This window comes from Nesoenas mayeri (assembly GCF_963082525.1).
Source record: "Nesoenas mayeri genome assembly, chromosome: 5".
In the NCBI taxonomy this organism is placed as follows: Eukaryota; Metazoa; Chordata; class Aves; order Columbiformes; family Columbidae; genus Nesoenas; species Nesoenas mayeri.
The window spans coordinates 25081569-25098362 of NC_137548.1; the positions used below are offsets into that span (position 1 = coordinate 25081569).

Below are 16794 nucleotides of genomic sequence, written 5' to 3' on the forward strand. Positions count from 1 at the left end.
TGGGCCCCGCCGGGGCCGCCGCAGACCCTCCCGCGGCGCAGCGCAGCGCCCGGCCCCGCCGCCGCCCGGCCCCTCCTTCCCCCCTCCCTCCGTCGGAAAGAAACCACATCAGGAAAGTATTCGGGGTATTTTTAGCCGCTTTTAATGCAATTCCGCAGCTGGAAACGGGAGGGGCGTCCCCGCGCCGCCCGCCAGCGCGCGGCGGACCACCGCGAGCGCCCGGCCGCCGCCGCCGCCCCGCGCCCGCCGCTGCCCGAGCGGCGCCAGCAGGGGGCGCCCGCGCGCCGCGCCGGTGCGGCGGCCACGTCGGAGGGCGCGCGGGGTCGCCCCGCCGCGGAGCGCGAGGGGCCCGGGGCGCGAGGGGCCCGGCGCCGCCGGCCGCGCGGGGGGCGGCGGCGGGGCCCGGCTGGGGGGGCGGCGACTGCGCGGCTGCCGAAGCCATTAGCGCGGTAGTGCGGGCGAAGGCCGGGCTTGGAGCTCCCTCCCTCCCCCGCCCGAGCCCCGTCCCGGGGACGTCATGGGAGGGAGGTATAAAATTTCAGCGGCGGGGCCGAGGGAGCGGCAGTGTGCGCGGGAGGGGCGGCGCGGAGCGGTGCGGTGCCGGGCCGAGCGGTGCGCGGCCTGGGCACGGCGGTTAGCGGAGCCCGCGGGGGCAGCGGACGGCCCGGCGGCGCTGCTCCCAGCTGTGCGGGGAGCGCCGCGGTGCCGCGCTCCCGGGGGTCGGGCACCGGGCGATGTAGGGCGCGGGTCCCGGCGGGGGCATGAATGGTGCAGCGAGAGGGGCGGGCACCGCGCTCCCCCCGCAGCGGCGGGGCGGCGCGGGCCGCTGACACGTGCGGCGGCGCGGCGCGGCGGGGCGCCCCCGGCTCCGCGGGACGCGGGGCGGCGCATGGGGAAGGAGCCCGGCGCGGCGAGGCACGGCGCCTGCCGCTTCTCCTTGCGGAGCGCTGCCAGCTCTTCCTGGAAGTCCTGAGTCGCGCACGGCGCAGTGAGTTCATGCACCTCCTCGCCAACCCTCAGCCTGCGGGATCTGGGGAGGCTGCCGCCAGCACACCGCCTCGGCCCCCGCGCCCGCTCGCCGCCGCCCGGTGGTCTCTCTCGGAGGCCCCGTTCGCCGCCCCCTCGCACATGAAGATGTACGTGCAAAGGGCTCTGGTGCTGCTCTCCCTGCTGAGCTTCGCCACCGTGAGCCTCTCGCTGTCCTCCTGCACTACCTTGGACTTGGACCACATCAAGAAGAAGAGGGTGGAAGCCATCCGGGGGCAGATCCTGAGCAAGCTGCGGCTCACCAGCCCCCCCGAGACCGTGGGGCCGGCCCATGTGCCCTACCAGATCCTGGCCCTCTATAACAGCACCCGGGAGCTGCTGGAGGAGATGGAGGAGGAGAAGGAGGAGAGCTGCTCTCAGGACAACACCGAGTCCGAATACTATGCCAAAGAGATCCATAAATTTGACATGATCCAGGGCCTCCCCGAGCACAGTAAGTGCTGGGCTCCCCCCGCGCCGGCCGCGGTGCCGCGCCCGCGGGGCAGGCTGCCCGGGACCCCGGGCGCGGAGGAGGGTCGGCCAGCCGGGCCGAGGGGTGTCGGGCCCCGCGGAGGGGGGCGGGAGCGCGGAGGCACGAGGGGGCCGCTGCGGCGGGGGCTCGTCTCCGCCTGCCTGCGCGCTCGGGTGCGGGGAGCGCGGCGGTGGGGAGCGCGCCCCGCTGTGCCGGGACCGGGGCGGGGGAGACACGGAGTGGCGAGCGCTCGGAGCACCGACAGGACGGCGCGGGGCTTGGCGGGGAGCGGCCCCGCCGCAGGTGGAGGAGGTGGGCGCTGGCAGCGGCGGGTTGCGGGGTCCACGAGCAGCGACCCAAGCCCTGTCTAGAGCTCTGACATCTGGGGGAAGGCGGGGAGGGGAGGAGAAGAGGGAAAATGTGAGGGAGGAAGGCAGCAGGGGACCAGGCAGTTTGGGTATTGAGGCTAATGCTGCGCACCGGGCTAGGAGAAGGCACAGGTCTGGTGTTTGGATGAGAGCAGGTAGCTGGACTCCTCCCTGCTGAAGTGCCGCAGAGAGACAGGCAATCTGTTTTGTCTGTGCAGCACCTGCACTGGCTGTGCAGAAGGTGGAGAGGTGCTTGCTGGGGAGACTGGTGCCTGGAGGACACTGTCGAGGGTGTTACTTGGATAGTGTGAGGGTTCAGAGAGTGAGTACATGGTTACAGAGATGCTGAGCAGGTGCAAAGCAGACGGTGATGCAAAGGAGACCCCCAAGTGAACAGAGGCATTGAGAAAACATGACAGATGTTGAGCAGGTGTGGAGCAGATGATGAGCAGGCCCAGATGTGGACAATAAATGGATTCAGGTGCAGGAGCTGAGCAGATGCAGATGCAAAGACAGAGGCTGAGCAGATGAACCCCAAGCAGATTGCAGATGCTGAGCATATGTAGACACAAGCAATCCTTTCGGTCTGTGCTTAGGATGCCTTAGGACTGGAAGATGTTGGTGGACATGTAGTCATACCATTATCCAGGACGTCCTCCTGTGATGTAGTGCTGTCGTGGGGTTGCAATTTGAACACCAGCAGTTCTGGGGAGGAGCTGTGACTTGGTGCAGGCAGCCTCAGAATGCAGTTACTCTTCCAGGTTTATGTTAATCTTGACATATGATGAGCTGGAGTAAGAGCTACAATGTGGTAATGCAACAAATTTCACTTAATCTCTAGCAGACGGCACTCCATATGGCTATGTGATTAGCTCTTAGCTCCGGAGACACCAAGACTCGAGGAAAAGAAAGTGCACACGGTTTAGCAGCTTACCCATATTTCAACATTTTTGACCTACTGAAGTGTTGTTTACGAAATTATAAAAATACACGGGGAAACCAAGTGTCTGTGCAAAATTGTAGAGCCGTACTATGAACCAGTGTGTTTTGGGGAAGGAAACTGGGAAAGCCCAACAGGGAGAAATGAAGTCAGAGGAGTAGATTTGGATGAAGTAGAGGGGAAAGAGGAATGAAGATGTGGTGCACAAGAAGGAGCAGTGAGGAGGGACCGTGGTTGGGAACAATTCCTGTGGAAATGAATGAATGTGTCCCATGTCCCCATAGGACACTGGGGCAAGGTGCTGAGGTTTAAAAAAACAAGTGGTGGTGAGATTAAGTTCCTGGGAACGTGCGCTGTAGGTGCCACCACCCAGAGAAAGAGGGAACTTTGGAACTGGGTCACACAGGGGGAGACTAGCTCCAGACAGGCCATGGTGTCAAGAGATGCACTCCGTTTGAAACCGAGGGAGATTCATCACTTAGACCATGGCTGAATTTGGCCCCGTGTCTTCAGAAGTGGCTGATGTTCAACTTTCCCATGACTCTGTCACTGTGCCAGGTGGTGATCTCAGAACATGCTCTGAGCCAAAGCCAGTCTCCTCTAGGGGGGAAGGGGAGGACTGCTCCATTGGGGGAACTGCGAGGATGATACAGACAAGTCTGAAATGTGTGCATGCGCACACTCACATGCACATAAACTATTCTAGCCCCAAACTATTAGTCAAGCGGCTTGTTGGCTCAGAGAATTCATCCTTCTCAAAGACTTAAGGCCCAAAAGTGAGAAGAGCTGAGAAGCAAAAATAGCAGTGGGGAGAGCCCCATCCTTCTAGGAAGGAGGGATATTCAGGACCAGTTCCCCATCCTGACTCTGAGCTGTTCTTTCTGCTGTGCCTCTCAGGCACATTGCCTGAATTATAAGGGACTTTCTTTCAATGAATAACTTGCTCTTGACCAGCCTCTCACTTCAGGGATCTCCTAAAATACATAGGGGTTCATATGCTCTTAAGCACTGACTTGGTTAGACTCAACCTTAGAGCATCTGCAAAGGTCCTGCAAATTGCTTTGTTTACCTTCCTGAGGAAGAACATGCCATTTTCCAAGCCAGCTTGAGAGGCAAGGCAATTAAAGCCATGCATTGCTGGGGCCAAGTATGTCTTCCCTCCAAACCTGCTGCCTGCAGAGTTCCAGAAGGATTAATTTTTTCTCCAAAGTTATGCAGCTTTGGCATGAAACACCTTGAAGTATCAGTGGTATAATACGGAGTGAGGCAGTAGCTGCTCACAGCCAGCCTGCCCTTCCTTGACACCAAACATCACAGCCATCAGCCTTTTTGGGGCTTGACAGAAATAGCAGCTGTGTAGGGTCAGCAGCACATGGAGAACCTACACCTTGCTGAGAGCAGTGGTAGGAAGAGGGAAGCTCCCAAAAGAACTTGGTCCCCATATCACATTGTCCACACTAAGAGGCTGCTGGTCTCATCATTTGTACAGTCAACAGCTCAGGATCGCCTGGGCTCCGCAGTAACAGCAGGGGCCAATCATGAGGATCTGGCCTTTGGTGTCAGACGTAGCCTGGCATGGGTGTTCAGGGTGTCACAGGTTCCCTGTATTCAGGCTTGGTTACAGCCACTGAGTCTTGTAGACTGGAAGAGCTTGCAGGAATGTTGCCTCCAGGCTTTGTTCTGTGCTGGTAGATGGATGTGTCAAGATCCCAGTGTGATTAACACAGCTGAGCTGGGACTGGACCAAGTTGCCCAAAAAATCACCTTGCCTCCTTTGCCTATGACCTCTCGCAAAATGTGCTTTGCCCCAAAGCAGTCAGCATCCTGGGAGTGAGCTGTATCCTGGGCACCCTATGATAGGAAGCAGACTTTGGCCTCACAGGGAAACACAGCACACAGCTCCATCTCCCCATCACAGAGGGCTTGTTCCCAGGCTATGAAGGGGACATGAAACTTGTTCTCAGGGAAGGGAGCTATTACTATTTCTACCAGGAAGGTCCCCAACACACCAGCACCTTGCTAGTGAAGTAAGTAGGTAGAAGGCAATGTGTGGAGAGCAGGCAAAATACAATATGTATAGTCGTCTCTTACCACAATGGCTGCCTAAATTAGCCAAAAATCTTAAGGAGATGCTATACAATAAATTATTTTGTCTCTCCAGTGTGCTGTAGGACCAGATCTGCAGACTCAGATTGTCAGATAAAGCACTATGTTGGAAATAGATACTGGGCTAGGCTGCCTACTGGTCTGATCCAGAAGGGCATTTCTGATGACTACTGGGCCACCCCATGTGGACAGGCATTCGGGTTTGAAATGGAAGGGCAGGCTGTTAACAGTGCTATTAATAGGGCTAGGAGTGCAAAACAGCTTAAGGGGCTATTTAAACACAGTATCTGCGGAGGTCTAGGATGCAGAACAGTTATCAGCCTTAGACTTCTGCTAGGAGGATGCCTTCGGGCATTTAATGAGATCAGAGCTTGTTTTTTTCTGCTGTGCTTTTCTGTGGTTTAAAACCTAGAACTGGTCACAGTGGTGGAGTGCCCACAGTGGGTATCCTTGTGTGGCTTAGTGTACTCTTTGCAATGCAGGGTTGTTGGGCTGAGCGTATGAACTCATGGCTGCAACTGGGTCTTGTCTGCTGTGATCACTGAACATGCATCACTTCAATGGCAGACAGAGACTTTCCTGTATGGGAACGCTGTTCCATTCAGTGGTACAAATGAAAACAAACAAACAAACAAGAAAAGCCACCACCTCCAATTAAAAGCCCAATGTGATCATCTAGTCATTAGCTTATTGAGTAGAATGTTGGCACCCTAAGAACACATCCTTGTAAACTGCTAGGCTCCTGCTTGCTGAATCAGTGTAGCGCAAGAAGACCTTCATCTTCATGGAGATGACTCTGGAAGTGCATCAGTGTTGCTCAAAGCAGAATTTGTTATGGGAGGTGAACCTCTGCACTTGTGCTGTTTCACACTAGCCCATCTTCAGAAGCTGTTTCCCTGGGGAGATGGTGGTGTTGTGAAGAGAGGGTCTGGCTCCAGGAATCTAACTTGAAGGTTCCTTCAACTAGGGCTTCTAGCCTATTTAACACAGGCTGGAACTGTGGGTAGGAGCAGGTGATAGTTTTTCTTTCTGTTTTGTTTGTTTGGTTGGTTTCTTTTGTTTTTTAAAGCAACTTAAATATCAGGTGACATCAGAGTGCCTGTTGTTACAGTCAGAGGTCACGTGAGGGGCTCTGTAGGGCTCCAAACAAACCTGCATGTGGCTGTAGAGCAGGAGCTGCTGTGCCTTGTCCTAATGATGCTACCAGAGGTCAATAGGAGAGGAACATGAGTGACGACAAAGACTTTCCGTGGGACCAAAATGGTCCCAATGAAGAGAGGCTTGTTTTCTCTTGAGGACTTTGTTTTGGACCTCTTAGCTTTTACCTGCTCTCTTTTGGATCATCTTTGAAATGGATTTTTATGTTCAGCAAGCACACATCAAGGCAGAGAATTGCTGTGCTATTTCCTACACGTATGTCTGATCTCTGCAGACCTCTCAGTATTTCTGCTTTGTCTTTGAACTCTGTATTTAGAACTCTTCATGAATTCCTTCTCCACGTCATGAGTGAGAACTGATCTTAAAACCCATTTCTTTCAGTACACACTGAATAGTCACTGCCCCCAAAAGTCTTCACACCTCATGCTTCGTGGACACTTGGCTGGCTTTCATTTTAGGAGACAATGATGTCAAAGTTTGTAAAACTAAGTTTCAGCGGCAATGGGATCAGGTTCTTTGTGGCTTCATGTCTCCAGTGTAAGCAGAGTCACACCATCATCACTACTGGGAATAGGCCCCACTAGCTGCAAATGAGGTTGTCCTGTTGCCTTGGCTGGGGCTGTCATTTTGGATGCAGCAGATTCATGAGCGTTAGCAACATGTGATGAGCAGAATTAGAAGAGATAATATTAAAAATACTGTGGTTGATCTCTACTGATTCTCTGGCTTGTAGCGTTGAAATAATGGTAACAGTAGTGGGAAGATTTTGTAAAATGTTAGAATGTAGATCAAATTGGAGTGAATTAATCCTGTATTATATTTAGCTAAATAGCGATGCTTTACAGGTGGCAAGACGTTTGAATGACGGTCTTCTGCTGGAAAGCTCTTTTTCAAACAATTTTTATTTGAGATCCTGCCCCTCTGACCTGTGGTTCTCAGTCTTTCAATTTTTCTCCTAGATGAGTTGGGCACTTGTCCAAAAGGTGTCACCTCCAATGTGTTCCGCTTCAATGTGTCCTCAGCAGAGAAGAACAGCACCAACTTGTTCCGTGCCGAGTTTCGGGTGCTGCGTGTGCCCAACCCAAGCTCCAAACGCAGTGAGCAGCGCATTGAGCTCTTCCAGGTGAGTGTTCTTCTCACCTTCCCCTATGCCTGAGCCCAGAATAGCTTGGCTCTGTAATGGTTGTCTCAATTAATACATGCAAGGCCACAGAAGAGAGAGAGAAGAAATCCCATGCTGTACCCCAGGCTTCTTCCAGCATATGCAGTGACGCCATCACCTTTCCTTTTATAATGTGATGCTGTCCTTTCCCTCCTCACATAGGCTGGCTGCTCTGGCCACCGTGGCGTGGTGTCCACTGCAGTAATTTGCTGCACTGAGAAGGGAGCCCCTCCCCAGCGGAGCAGCCCTGACCCTTCTGTCACATCTGCGTGTCCACATTACTTGGCAGTTTTGTTCCTTTGACTGTCACAGTACAGTTGGTGCCAATCCAATGGGTGGAGCTCTCTGTCTTGTCACTGATTTACTGGAAAAATAATGCTTGCTTTCAATGTTGCCTTCAGCAGCAGCTCTTCAGGGGCACAATTCCTGGCACCATTAATTCAGTTACTTACCTGGAGTTTGGTTTGAACTCATGAACTCCTCTGTCAAGAATAATGTCTAGGTCAGGTTTGGAAGTGGTCTTAGGCTGGGCTGGACCATCCAGCTAATGGTGCAGTTTAGTATCCAGGGGGCACATTCCCACAGGCTGGTGTGTCTCCACTTTGCAGTAGAAGTGCATTTAAAATTGCCCTGTGGCTGGTAGCTCTTCAGGGCTTCCTGGAATTCAGCTTCAAAGGTCAGAGCAGCTCTCCAGATGACACAACTGACAAGGAAGCAATCTCAGAGCTTCTCCATAGGATCAGTGCTCTGTGGAGTGAACCTGGGGTCCTGCAAGAAGGAGACACCTTGCATAGGCTGTAGTTGTTTGTCTGGAAGGAGGAAGAGATGTCAGAGCAGGGGGAGAGGTCTCAAAACCTGATCAGCCCTGCTGTGTTTTGATAGAAGTTGAAGAGTGTAGGACACATGAAAACCCCACAGTCTAGGACTCAGTAGGCTTGCTGGGCACGGGACCTGTAGCAAGATGCTTTATTGCCCAGTGCTGGTTCTACTCTGAAATCCAGACCTACATCACACAGGTATATAAAGAAACAAAACCACCTATTAGATCAGTTGCTGTGTGCTGCTGCCTCTGGATATGTTCCTGAAATAAGGATGAATCGAGAGGTGTAGGCTGCTTAGGACAGAGAGATAAGCATTATGTAGAACTCTGGAGTTCAGGTTGGTTGTGAACATGTCCTTTTCACCTGTGACAGGGTAATCCTGGTGTCTCACTTGCCAGGACCAACCTTCTGAATTAGTTTTTGGCAAGCTGTGGAAGAAAAAGGAGGCAAGGCTATCCTTTCCTTATGCACAGCACTGGCTGATTCTCTCTACCTCTCCTTCTGACACAGATCCTTCGGCCGGATGAGCACATAGCAAAGCAGCGCTACCTCAGCGGCAGGAATGTGCAGACACGGGGCTCCCCTGAGTGGCTGTCCTTCGATGTCACTGAGACTGTGCGTGAGTGGCTCCTGCACAGAGGTAGGGATCTTAGCTGGACTGGGTATCAAGGCATCCACAGAAATGTGGATCACAGAATCACAGAATGTTAGGGATTAGAAGGGACCTCAAAAGATCATCTAGTCCAATCCCCCTGCTGGAGTAGGAACACTTAGATAAGGTTACACAGGAATGTGTCCAGGTGATTTTGAATGTCTCCAGAGTAGAAGACTCCAGAACCCCCCTGGGCAACCTGTTCCAGCGTTCTGTTACCCTTACTGAGAAGAAGTTTCTTCTCAAATTTAAGTGGAACCTCTTGTGTTCCAATTTGAATCCATTACCCCTTGTCCTACCATTGGTTGTCACCAAGAAGAGCCTGACTCCATCCTTGTGACACTCACCCTTTATGTATTTTAAACATTAATGAGGTCACCTCTCAGTCTCCTCCAAGCTAAAGAGACCCAGCTCCCTCAGCCTGTCATCAGTGTTGACAGGAGTATCTCTCTGCTCCCCTTTTTGCAGGAGCTTGGCTCACATAGAGGACAGCTTCCTTCAGTCTGAGAACAAGCCTTCCCCAAGAGAGCTACCTCAGTGCGTGGTGGTTGCTAGATTCCTGGCTCTGTCCTGGAGTCCCCACTGTGTGGCCCCATGGGCTGGGTCAGAATGAGGGTTCATCCTCTGGAGAAGGAAGTTGTTTTCACTGAGAGATGTTGGAACTTCTTTTAGTTCTTCAATTCTAAGCCCAGAGGGGACCCCTCTGCTTGTCTAAACTATAATTGGTAATACACAGAAAATGAGGATTGGTCTGGTTTAATTTTCATGTGGATTAGAGCAAATCTAGTAGGGAAAAAAACAGCAAGGATCCTGGTTTCTTCAGCTGTTTACAGCTTGGCAGGTATAAAGGTGAGGAAATACCAGAGGCTGACACACCTAGACAGATGGAGGCTTTAGCACTGCAGAGAACATACCTCTGCCACCACTGGGCAGCCCAACAGATAGTTATGGGGCAGCTCCCAGCAAGAACACTGACCCCATTCACAGCTGGAGCATAGGCACCGTGACTCACAGCTGGATTGGCCTCAGCGATACAAGTTAGGTGCCACTGAAAACTGGAATGCAGGTTCTGGCAAGCAGCCGCTCCCTGGAAGGGTAAGCTGTGCGCTTATAGGCTTCCTCCTTTTTCAGGCAATCTAAGCCGTGTCCTGATGGCTGGAGTTCAGGGCTGGAACTGCAGCAAGCTATGGGCAGGCACTCCAGCTGACAAGACATCACAGAGTACACAGTGCTTAGGAAAAAAGGTGCTAGGCACCTTGTCAATGCCCTGGGGAGCCAGATGTTTTAATTCATGACACAACATAAAAAAGGAACTTTCATAAGAGTCTTATGTTCCTCAGTCAGGCCCACACAGCATGACTGGTCCAGGAAGTTATTATGAAAATAGACTTGCCTCTGGAAAGTCTGTGTGACTTAGACTGCTAGCAGTTCAACAAAACAGGAGGTTGCAGCTGCTGAGAAAAATGCTTCCAGTGAAATTACTTGTCCATATCCAACTAGCTCATTTTCAGATCTCTCCTTCAGACACTAACCAGAAGCCAGATGGTAGACAGGTACTGAGGATGGCAAAACTGATTTAACACAGGCACCGCAAGATAGCTTTTCAAAATACTTGTTTTCCAGTGGAGGTCCTTGAAGCTTACAAATACTTCTAGATGCTGAATAGCCTAAAAAACACAACGGGGAGCACCCTTCTTACTTGCTGAGGAAGCTCCTTTTAGCAAGAGCAGGGCTTTTGGTATGGGTGAAGCTGCAATGTTCTGCAGCTCATTTTTGTTTCCAAGGCAGCTTCTGTTCCCCAGCTCTGATAGCATCCCTGACTCTTGAGACCAACCCACAGTATAGGAGTTATCAAGTCCATGTCCTCAGTGAAACTTCCCTGTGCTAGGAGCTGCCCCAGATGACGAAGACTGTTTCTCACAGAGTTGTCTTCTTTGCAGAGTCCAACCTTGGCCTGGAAATTAGCATACACTGTCCTTGCCATACCTTTCAGCCCAACGGAGACATCTTGGAGAATTTGCACGAGGTCTTGGAGATCAAGTTCAAAGGTGATAAGGAGCTGGGTTAGGGGAGGCTGTTAGGGAAGGGAAAGTTTGGACTATCTAAAAAAACCCGAGGTCTTGCTTTGCATATTTGAACATTTTACGTTGTGTAACATTTGTGTTAAGGCATACACATCTGGGTTTGCATGTTGATTATTTGGGCATGTCCACTTTGTACATACGTTTGAAATGGAAGAAAGTAAGTACAGGCTGGGTGGGTTTGTACAAGTGTCTGCAGAGAGGAATATTTTTGCATTTCAGTGTCTCTCTGGGAAGTTCAGCTTGATGCCTTCTCAGATTTCTGCAGAGGCTCTGCTTTCCAGTTAGGGTGACTGAAACACAAGGAAGTCAGGCATCCTGTGTGAGGTGGCCCAGAGAGTCAGTGGCTTGGCTGGCCTAAGAACTAGGAACCTCCTGGCTTGCAGCCCTGGGCTGCAGCCACTGGCCCCCACAGGCTCCATTTCTGAGGCTGTTCTGCAGAGTGCCAATGATCTGACATCTTCTTCAAACCATTCATCTTCCTGCTTGTCCTGGGACTGAAGCCAGTAGTGAGCGGGATGGATTAATGGCCCCACCAGCAGTTTGCAAATGGTAAAACAGGTGGCCCATAAGCCTCTATTTCAGGCCTGCTGCAGTCAGATTCACCAGGACTAAAGGAGTCCCTGTGAGGGAGGAAGTCCAAGAGTAAGTGGACACGGTGCCTGAATCCTTTTCACCCTGGTTCGAGGGCAGTCATGAGAGCGTTAAATGCACTGAAAAGTCTTGTTGCGTACTCCACTTCCATGCTCATTTGTGGATCCTGTTTTTCTCTGAAGGCATTGACAGTGAGGATGAGTATGGCCGTGGAGACTTGGGGCGCCTGAAGAAGCAGAAAGACTTGCATAATCCCCACCTCATCTTGATGATGTTACCCCCACATCGGCTGGACAGCCCAACACTGGGAGGCCAGAGAAAGAAACGGGCCCTGGATACCAACTACTGTTTCCGGTGAGAATCCTGCCTGGAGTGACCAGAGAAATAGCAAGGGGAGAAGACAGACTAAGGAGCAGGCAGACCATTGCTGAAGCAAGAAAAGCCAGAGGAAAATGCTGTGCTGCTGCCCACAGAAAAGGCAGCATGCCTGAGGTGGGCGAGCCTGGTGAGACTCCATGCCACCGGGACAGGCAGAGCCCTCAAAGTGGGTAGTGGGTCACCATGGTGCCACAACGGCCACATGATGAGCACGGCTCAGCCAGCTGCTCCTCGTGGTGTCCAAGACGGGGATGCTGGCCAGCTCAGCAGAGTCACTGTGTGCTTCTGGTTGAGCCACTGGCTAGAGGGAGAACTGTGGCAGCCCCCTGTGAACTCCAGGTGCCGGAGAGCACCAGGTGCTGCTGTGGGCAAGCAGGGTGCTGCCTCCCTGGGCCAGTGGCCAAGCTGTGGGCTGGCAGGCACCAGCAGCGCCAGGCTGTGGCCTGTGCTGGCCTGTGCTGCTCCTCTGCACTTGGCGCAGGCAAACACCACGTCCCGCTGGGCACTGCTGGTATTAGTCCTTCTGCTCAGGAAGCTGTATCACACCATCGCATATAAGGCCTCTCTTTAGACTGACTGTGTTTTGATACTCGTGTTTCAGGAACCTCGAGGAGAACTGCTGTGTCCGTCCTCTGTACATCGACTTCCGACAGGACCTTGGCTGGAAATGGGTCCACGAGCCCAAGGGCTACTTTGCTAACTTTTGTTCGGGCCCGTGTCCATACCTCCGCAGCGCAGACACCACTCACAGCACGGTACATCTAATAGATTATCCTGTCTGGGCTTGTGTCTGTGACTTCCCCTTCCTTCCTAAGTCTGATCATATCTAGTCTCTTCAGAGCAGCAAAAGCAGTTCAGATCAATCCTTGTAAAAAAACTATCCAAGGAAACCGCAGAAAAGGTGTTTCAGTAGAGAAGAAACACTTCCTTTGGAGTCAATACTGAATCCATGTTTCTAGCCAAATGGTGAGGAGCAGGACGCTGTATCTTGGGTAAGATGTGAAAAGCAGGACTGATGGCTTTAGGATACTTATTTGGTAATGGCCAGAGTATTAACTGAATTGTTCACATAAAACATCAACTTGGGTAATTATCTTCTGCCTAAATTTCTTGTGCAGTTTGCACTAGACAGATGATTTGCATCTGCCTTGTGCCCAGTTGTCACAAAAAACTTTTAGGCCATGGCACACAGCTGCCATCTGCCATCACAGGGGCAGCTGTAGTCTGAAAGCGAAGGGAAATCCACGTCCATCAGCGGACACAGCCATGCAGTAAGCTGTCCTTCCTGCACAGGCGTCCTTTCCACCTGACCTATTGCAGGGAGGAGCCTACTAGACACTGAGATTCATGAGTAAAAGCTGGCAGAAAGCAAATGTCTTCTGATAACTTAGACGTAACCTCTGTTTAATGTGAGTACACTAGGCAGTCTTTGGGAAGAACACCACCTGAGCAGTGGAAGAAAATAAAAACAACAGGAAAGCACAGACATGGGAGAAATAGCAAGGGGAGAAGACAGACTAAGGAGCAGGCAGACCATTGCTGAAGCAAGAAAAGCCAGAGGAAAATGCTGTGCTGCTGCCCACAGAAAAGGCAGCAAACTAGACAATGCAACAGCTCTCTAGCTAGTTACCAGAAAAAGCAGATTCAGCTGAAGAATAGATAATTAGGTAAAGATGATACTGCAGAAAAGAGCCTAATATTTTCTTTACAGCTTGAGAGTCTGCACAGCAGCAAGGCTCGCTGAAGCTCAAGAACTAATATCAGTGGGAATAGTCAATCTATGGGAATGAAGAAGTGAACAGATGCTAGACATTATGCACAAGAAAAAGCAAAGGGATGAACAGCTTTGAAAGGGTAATGGGTATGTAGCTTTACCATCTGGTTGTCCTGAGAAGCTCTCTAGTAGATACCTGGACTGAATCAGTGTGAGAGAAAAGAGATTTTTAGATTGGTTCCTAGTGTTCTTTTCTTGAGCAAGAAAGGAAACAATCAAGCATTAAGGTCAGCTGAGTGATCCAAGAAACCTTTAGAACAATATAGCTGCTGACAGCTTGCCAGCACCACCTAGGAAAAACATGGTGAAGGTTTCTCACCAGTCCATTTCACCTCCCAGATCACATGGTACCCTCACAGTATAGGCTGGTGAACTTTGCTCAGTATGCCAGAGAACTTCTACCAGAACAACTGTGATTACATGCATCTAGGTAATAAAACAGGATGTTTCCTTAGCACCTCGCATCCCCAAAGACTGTAAAGTAGTTAAAAGACAATGTGCCAGACCCTGTCATTCATACCAGATAAGCACTGAGACCATAGTAGTGCAGGTGAGATCATGTTTTGGCCCCACAACTCAAGAAGGAAGTTGCTTACCGCTGAGAAGTGGCCACCTCTGGCAAGAAACGTGGCAACTGTTCTGTAGCAGTTACATGGCTGAAGTGTATTGTCATTTGTGGGCTGGGGCCAGCTGGGAGGAGGAATCCAGTGGAGTCCCCACAGGACACTCTCCTGGCTCCAGCATTTTGATGTAATGACTTGCAGGATGGAGTGCAGGGAGAAAGCATCAGACACTTCAAAGCTGGGAGGGAATTGTGGATACTTGAGAGGATTGGCATCCATCCAGTGCTATCTAGAGATGTTGGTTGAAATAAGCAGCACTGATGTTCTTTCTTCTGATTTCTTTAAGGGAACCCAAGACAACATGGTGCCAGGCTGGTTACACCCAGCCTTGTTAAAAACAAAAATTTTGACACTATTCACCATACCAAATTAGAGATGAAAGGAGACAACTACTTGCACTTCTTCAGGCCTTAGGCATCAGCTGCAGAGTAAGGCTACTACAATTAAAAATTAAGAGTCAGGCCAGGGCAGGTGAGACCCCTTAGAAGCAGGCTATGGCCAGGAGGTGACGGGGGAGTATTACTTGCCTGAGGGAAATACCCTCTGATGAGCATAGTCCAAATGCTTAGAGTCCTGTTTGTTTTCCAGTCCCTTCCTGTCCTCAACTAACTTAAACATATTCCTGACTTTGTCACCACATTTACTTTGTTCCTGCAGGTGCTGGGCTTATACAACACGCTGAATCCTGAGGCATCTGCTTCGCCTTGCTGTGTCCCCCAGGACCTGGAGCCGCTCACTATCTTGTACTATGTCGGGAGGACCCCCAAAGTGGAGCAGCTCTCCAACATGGTGGTGAAATCCTGCAAGTGCAGCTGAAAGGCACCCTGGCCCACCCAAAGCCAAGAGAGAAACTGTCAGCACCCACTCTCCTGATCCCAGGCCAACACAAGAGGAACTGGGGGTCAGAGACTACACATGCCGAGGGCTGAGTGCCAAACCCTGTGGCTTAGGATCTGGCAGCCCTTGGGGATTTCTTCTGGAACATTTCTTGGTCTTGTTGGCAGTGTCATGTTCCTTCTGGGAGTTACTTTGGTGATGCGAAGACCACACTCTCCAAAATGGCTGGGCAGTTGGTACGGAAGATAAGGATAGGGTGGAGAAACTGTTGTGCATTTGAATGCTGGGTAGTTGAGCTGGGGAAAGCAAGGGAATGAGAAAGAGCAGGTGAAAGGGGGAATGGAAATGGAGAGATGTTTTTTCTATTCTAGCTTTAGCTGTCTTAGGACCTCAGCCCTCCCCACTGGCTTGAAGGTTTCCTCTGTAGGAAGAAACCCTGAAAGTTTCTTTGGAGAAAGAAAATGCACCAAGAAGGGAAGCTGCTGAGAGAAGAAATGCTCAGATACAGACTTTTGTTCCTCAGAGCTGCGATCCAGGAGTCCTACAACTAAAACTCTGTATCTGCCAAACCTGTAAGTTCAGTTGGCAGATCCTGGCTATTGGTTTCTAAATGCAAACTGCAAGGCTCCCAGCCAGCCTGCTACGGGTGGGCAAATACAAGGAAAGAGGGTGCTGAGTCCATTTTCAGAAGGACTGATGTCTCCATTCAGCTCTTTTCCCTTCCTGGAGTTTCTTGGAGATGGTTTCTGGGTCAGGGCAGGAGCAATATCTGTGGTACCTAAGTACTGGGCCCATTCATTTGTGATCTGATATACCCTGAGGACCTCTTGTCTGTTGTGGTTTGTGAGGTGCTTTGGGGTGTTCTGCACCTGTCCTGCACAACGGCCCAGGCCTCAACTGCCAAGACTTAAAAAATATTAATCTCAAAAACATCGTAAAAAAATAAATATTTGGGGGGGAGATGTTCTTTTTTTTCAGAAGCAAGTTGTTTGTTGGAGGGTTAGATGGTTTGCTGTTTTCAAATCCTACTGCTGTGGCATATTCAGTCAGTCTAAAATTTTTCCTCTTTCAAAAATGTCTCGTCAAAGGAACAAAGAGAACTTAGATGAGCCAGAGCTCCCCAGAATAGAAATTCCTTGGTACCCTCAAACTGTGCCTGGCGTATGTGTGCCCTGTCCCACCCTAGTCCTTCAGATGCACATCACCTCTGGCATATGCTTTTGATAGATTCATATAAAGCTCCCCTCAAATGTAAAACACTTAGAACAATACTGTTTAAATAATCAGGGCAGTGCCGTTGCCACAGCTGACAGAAGTCCTATGTCCATTTTAATATATATGGTCTGCCAATAGACACTTGTATACACAGGTAAATAACACATCGCTCCTCCCAATTTAGCATGAACATTGCTCATAAAAAATTCGTAGATGTTGCCCAGGCAAGAAATCAGTGTACTCTTTTAAAAGTATGGGCTTTTTCAGCCATAGATACTCCCAAAGGTAAAAATCTCTGGTACTTCCATGTCACACGAGATGTGGTGGCTGCCTTTCTGACTCTCCAAATCACAGCTACTTAGAAGTCATGTTCCAGAGACCACAGAGGTTCCTCCCTGTCCCCTCTCAGTTCCTGGTCCCTGACAACGAAGTGCAAAATGACACCTAGCTGGTTAATCGCTTGTGGCCAGGGCTCTCCGTGGTCAGCTCAGAATTCAGCTCCTCCATCAGGCCCTTCACAATTGTGGCTGCTTCCGTATACCTCACATGAGGCTGCCGTAACATGTAATCTCAAACATCTAAATAAA

At 50.9% G+C, this 16794-nt stretch overlaps 1 protein-coding gene across 1 annotated transcript; it reads left to right on the top strand.

Annotated features, from left to right (window-relative positions):
- Positions 1 to 765: 765 nt before the first annotated feature.
- On the top strand, positions 766 to 14971 carry TGFB3 (transforming growth factor beta 3; the record flags this gene model as incomplete). The annotated part of the gene is made up of 7 exons (XM_080345494.1): positions 766 to 1480; positions 7030 to 7193; positions 8564 to 8693; positions 10646 to 10753; positions 11563 to 11734; positions 12360 to 12513; positions 14813 to 14971. 7 exons carry the CDS (start codon positions 766 to 768, stop codon positions 14969 to 14971), a joined length of 1602 nt encoding a protein of 533 aa, XP_080201620.1.
- Between the last annotated feature and the right edge of the window lie 1823 nt (positions 14972 to 16794).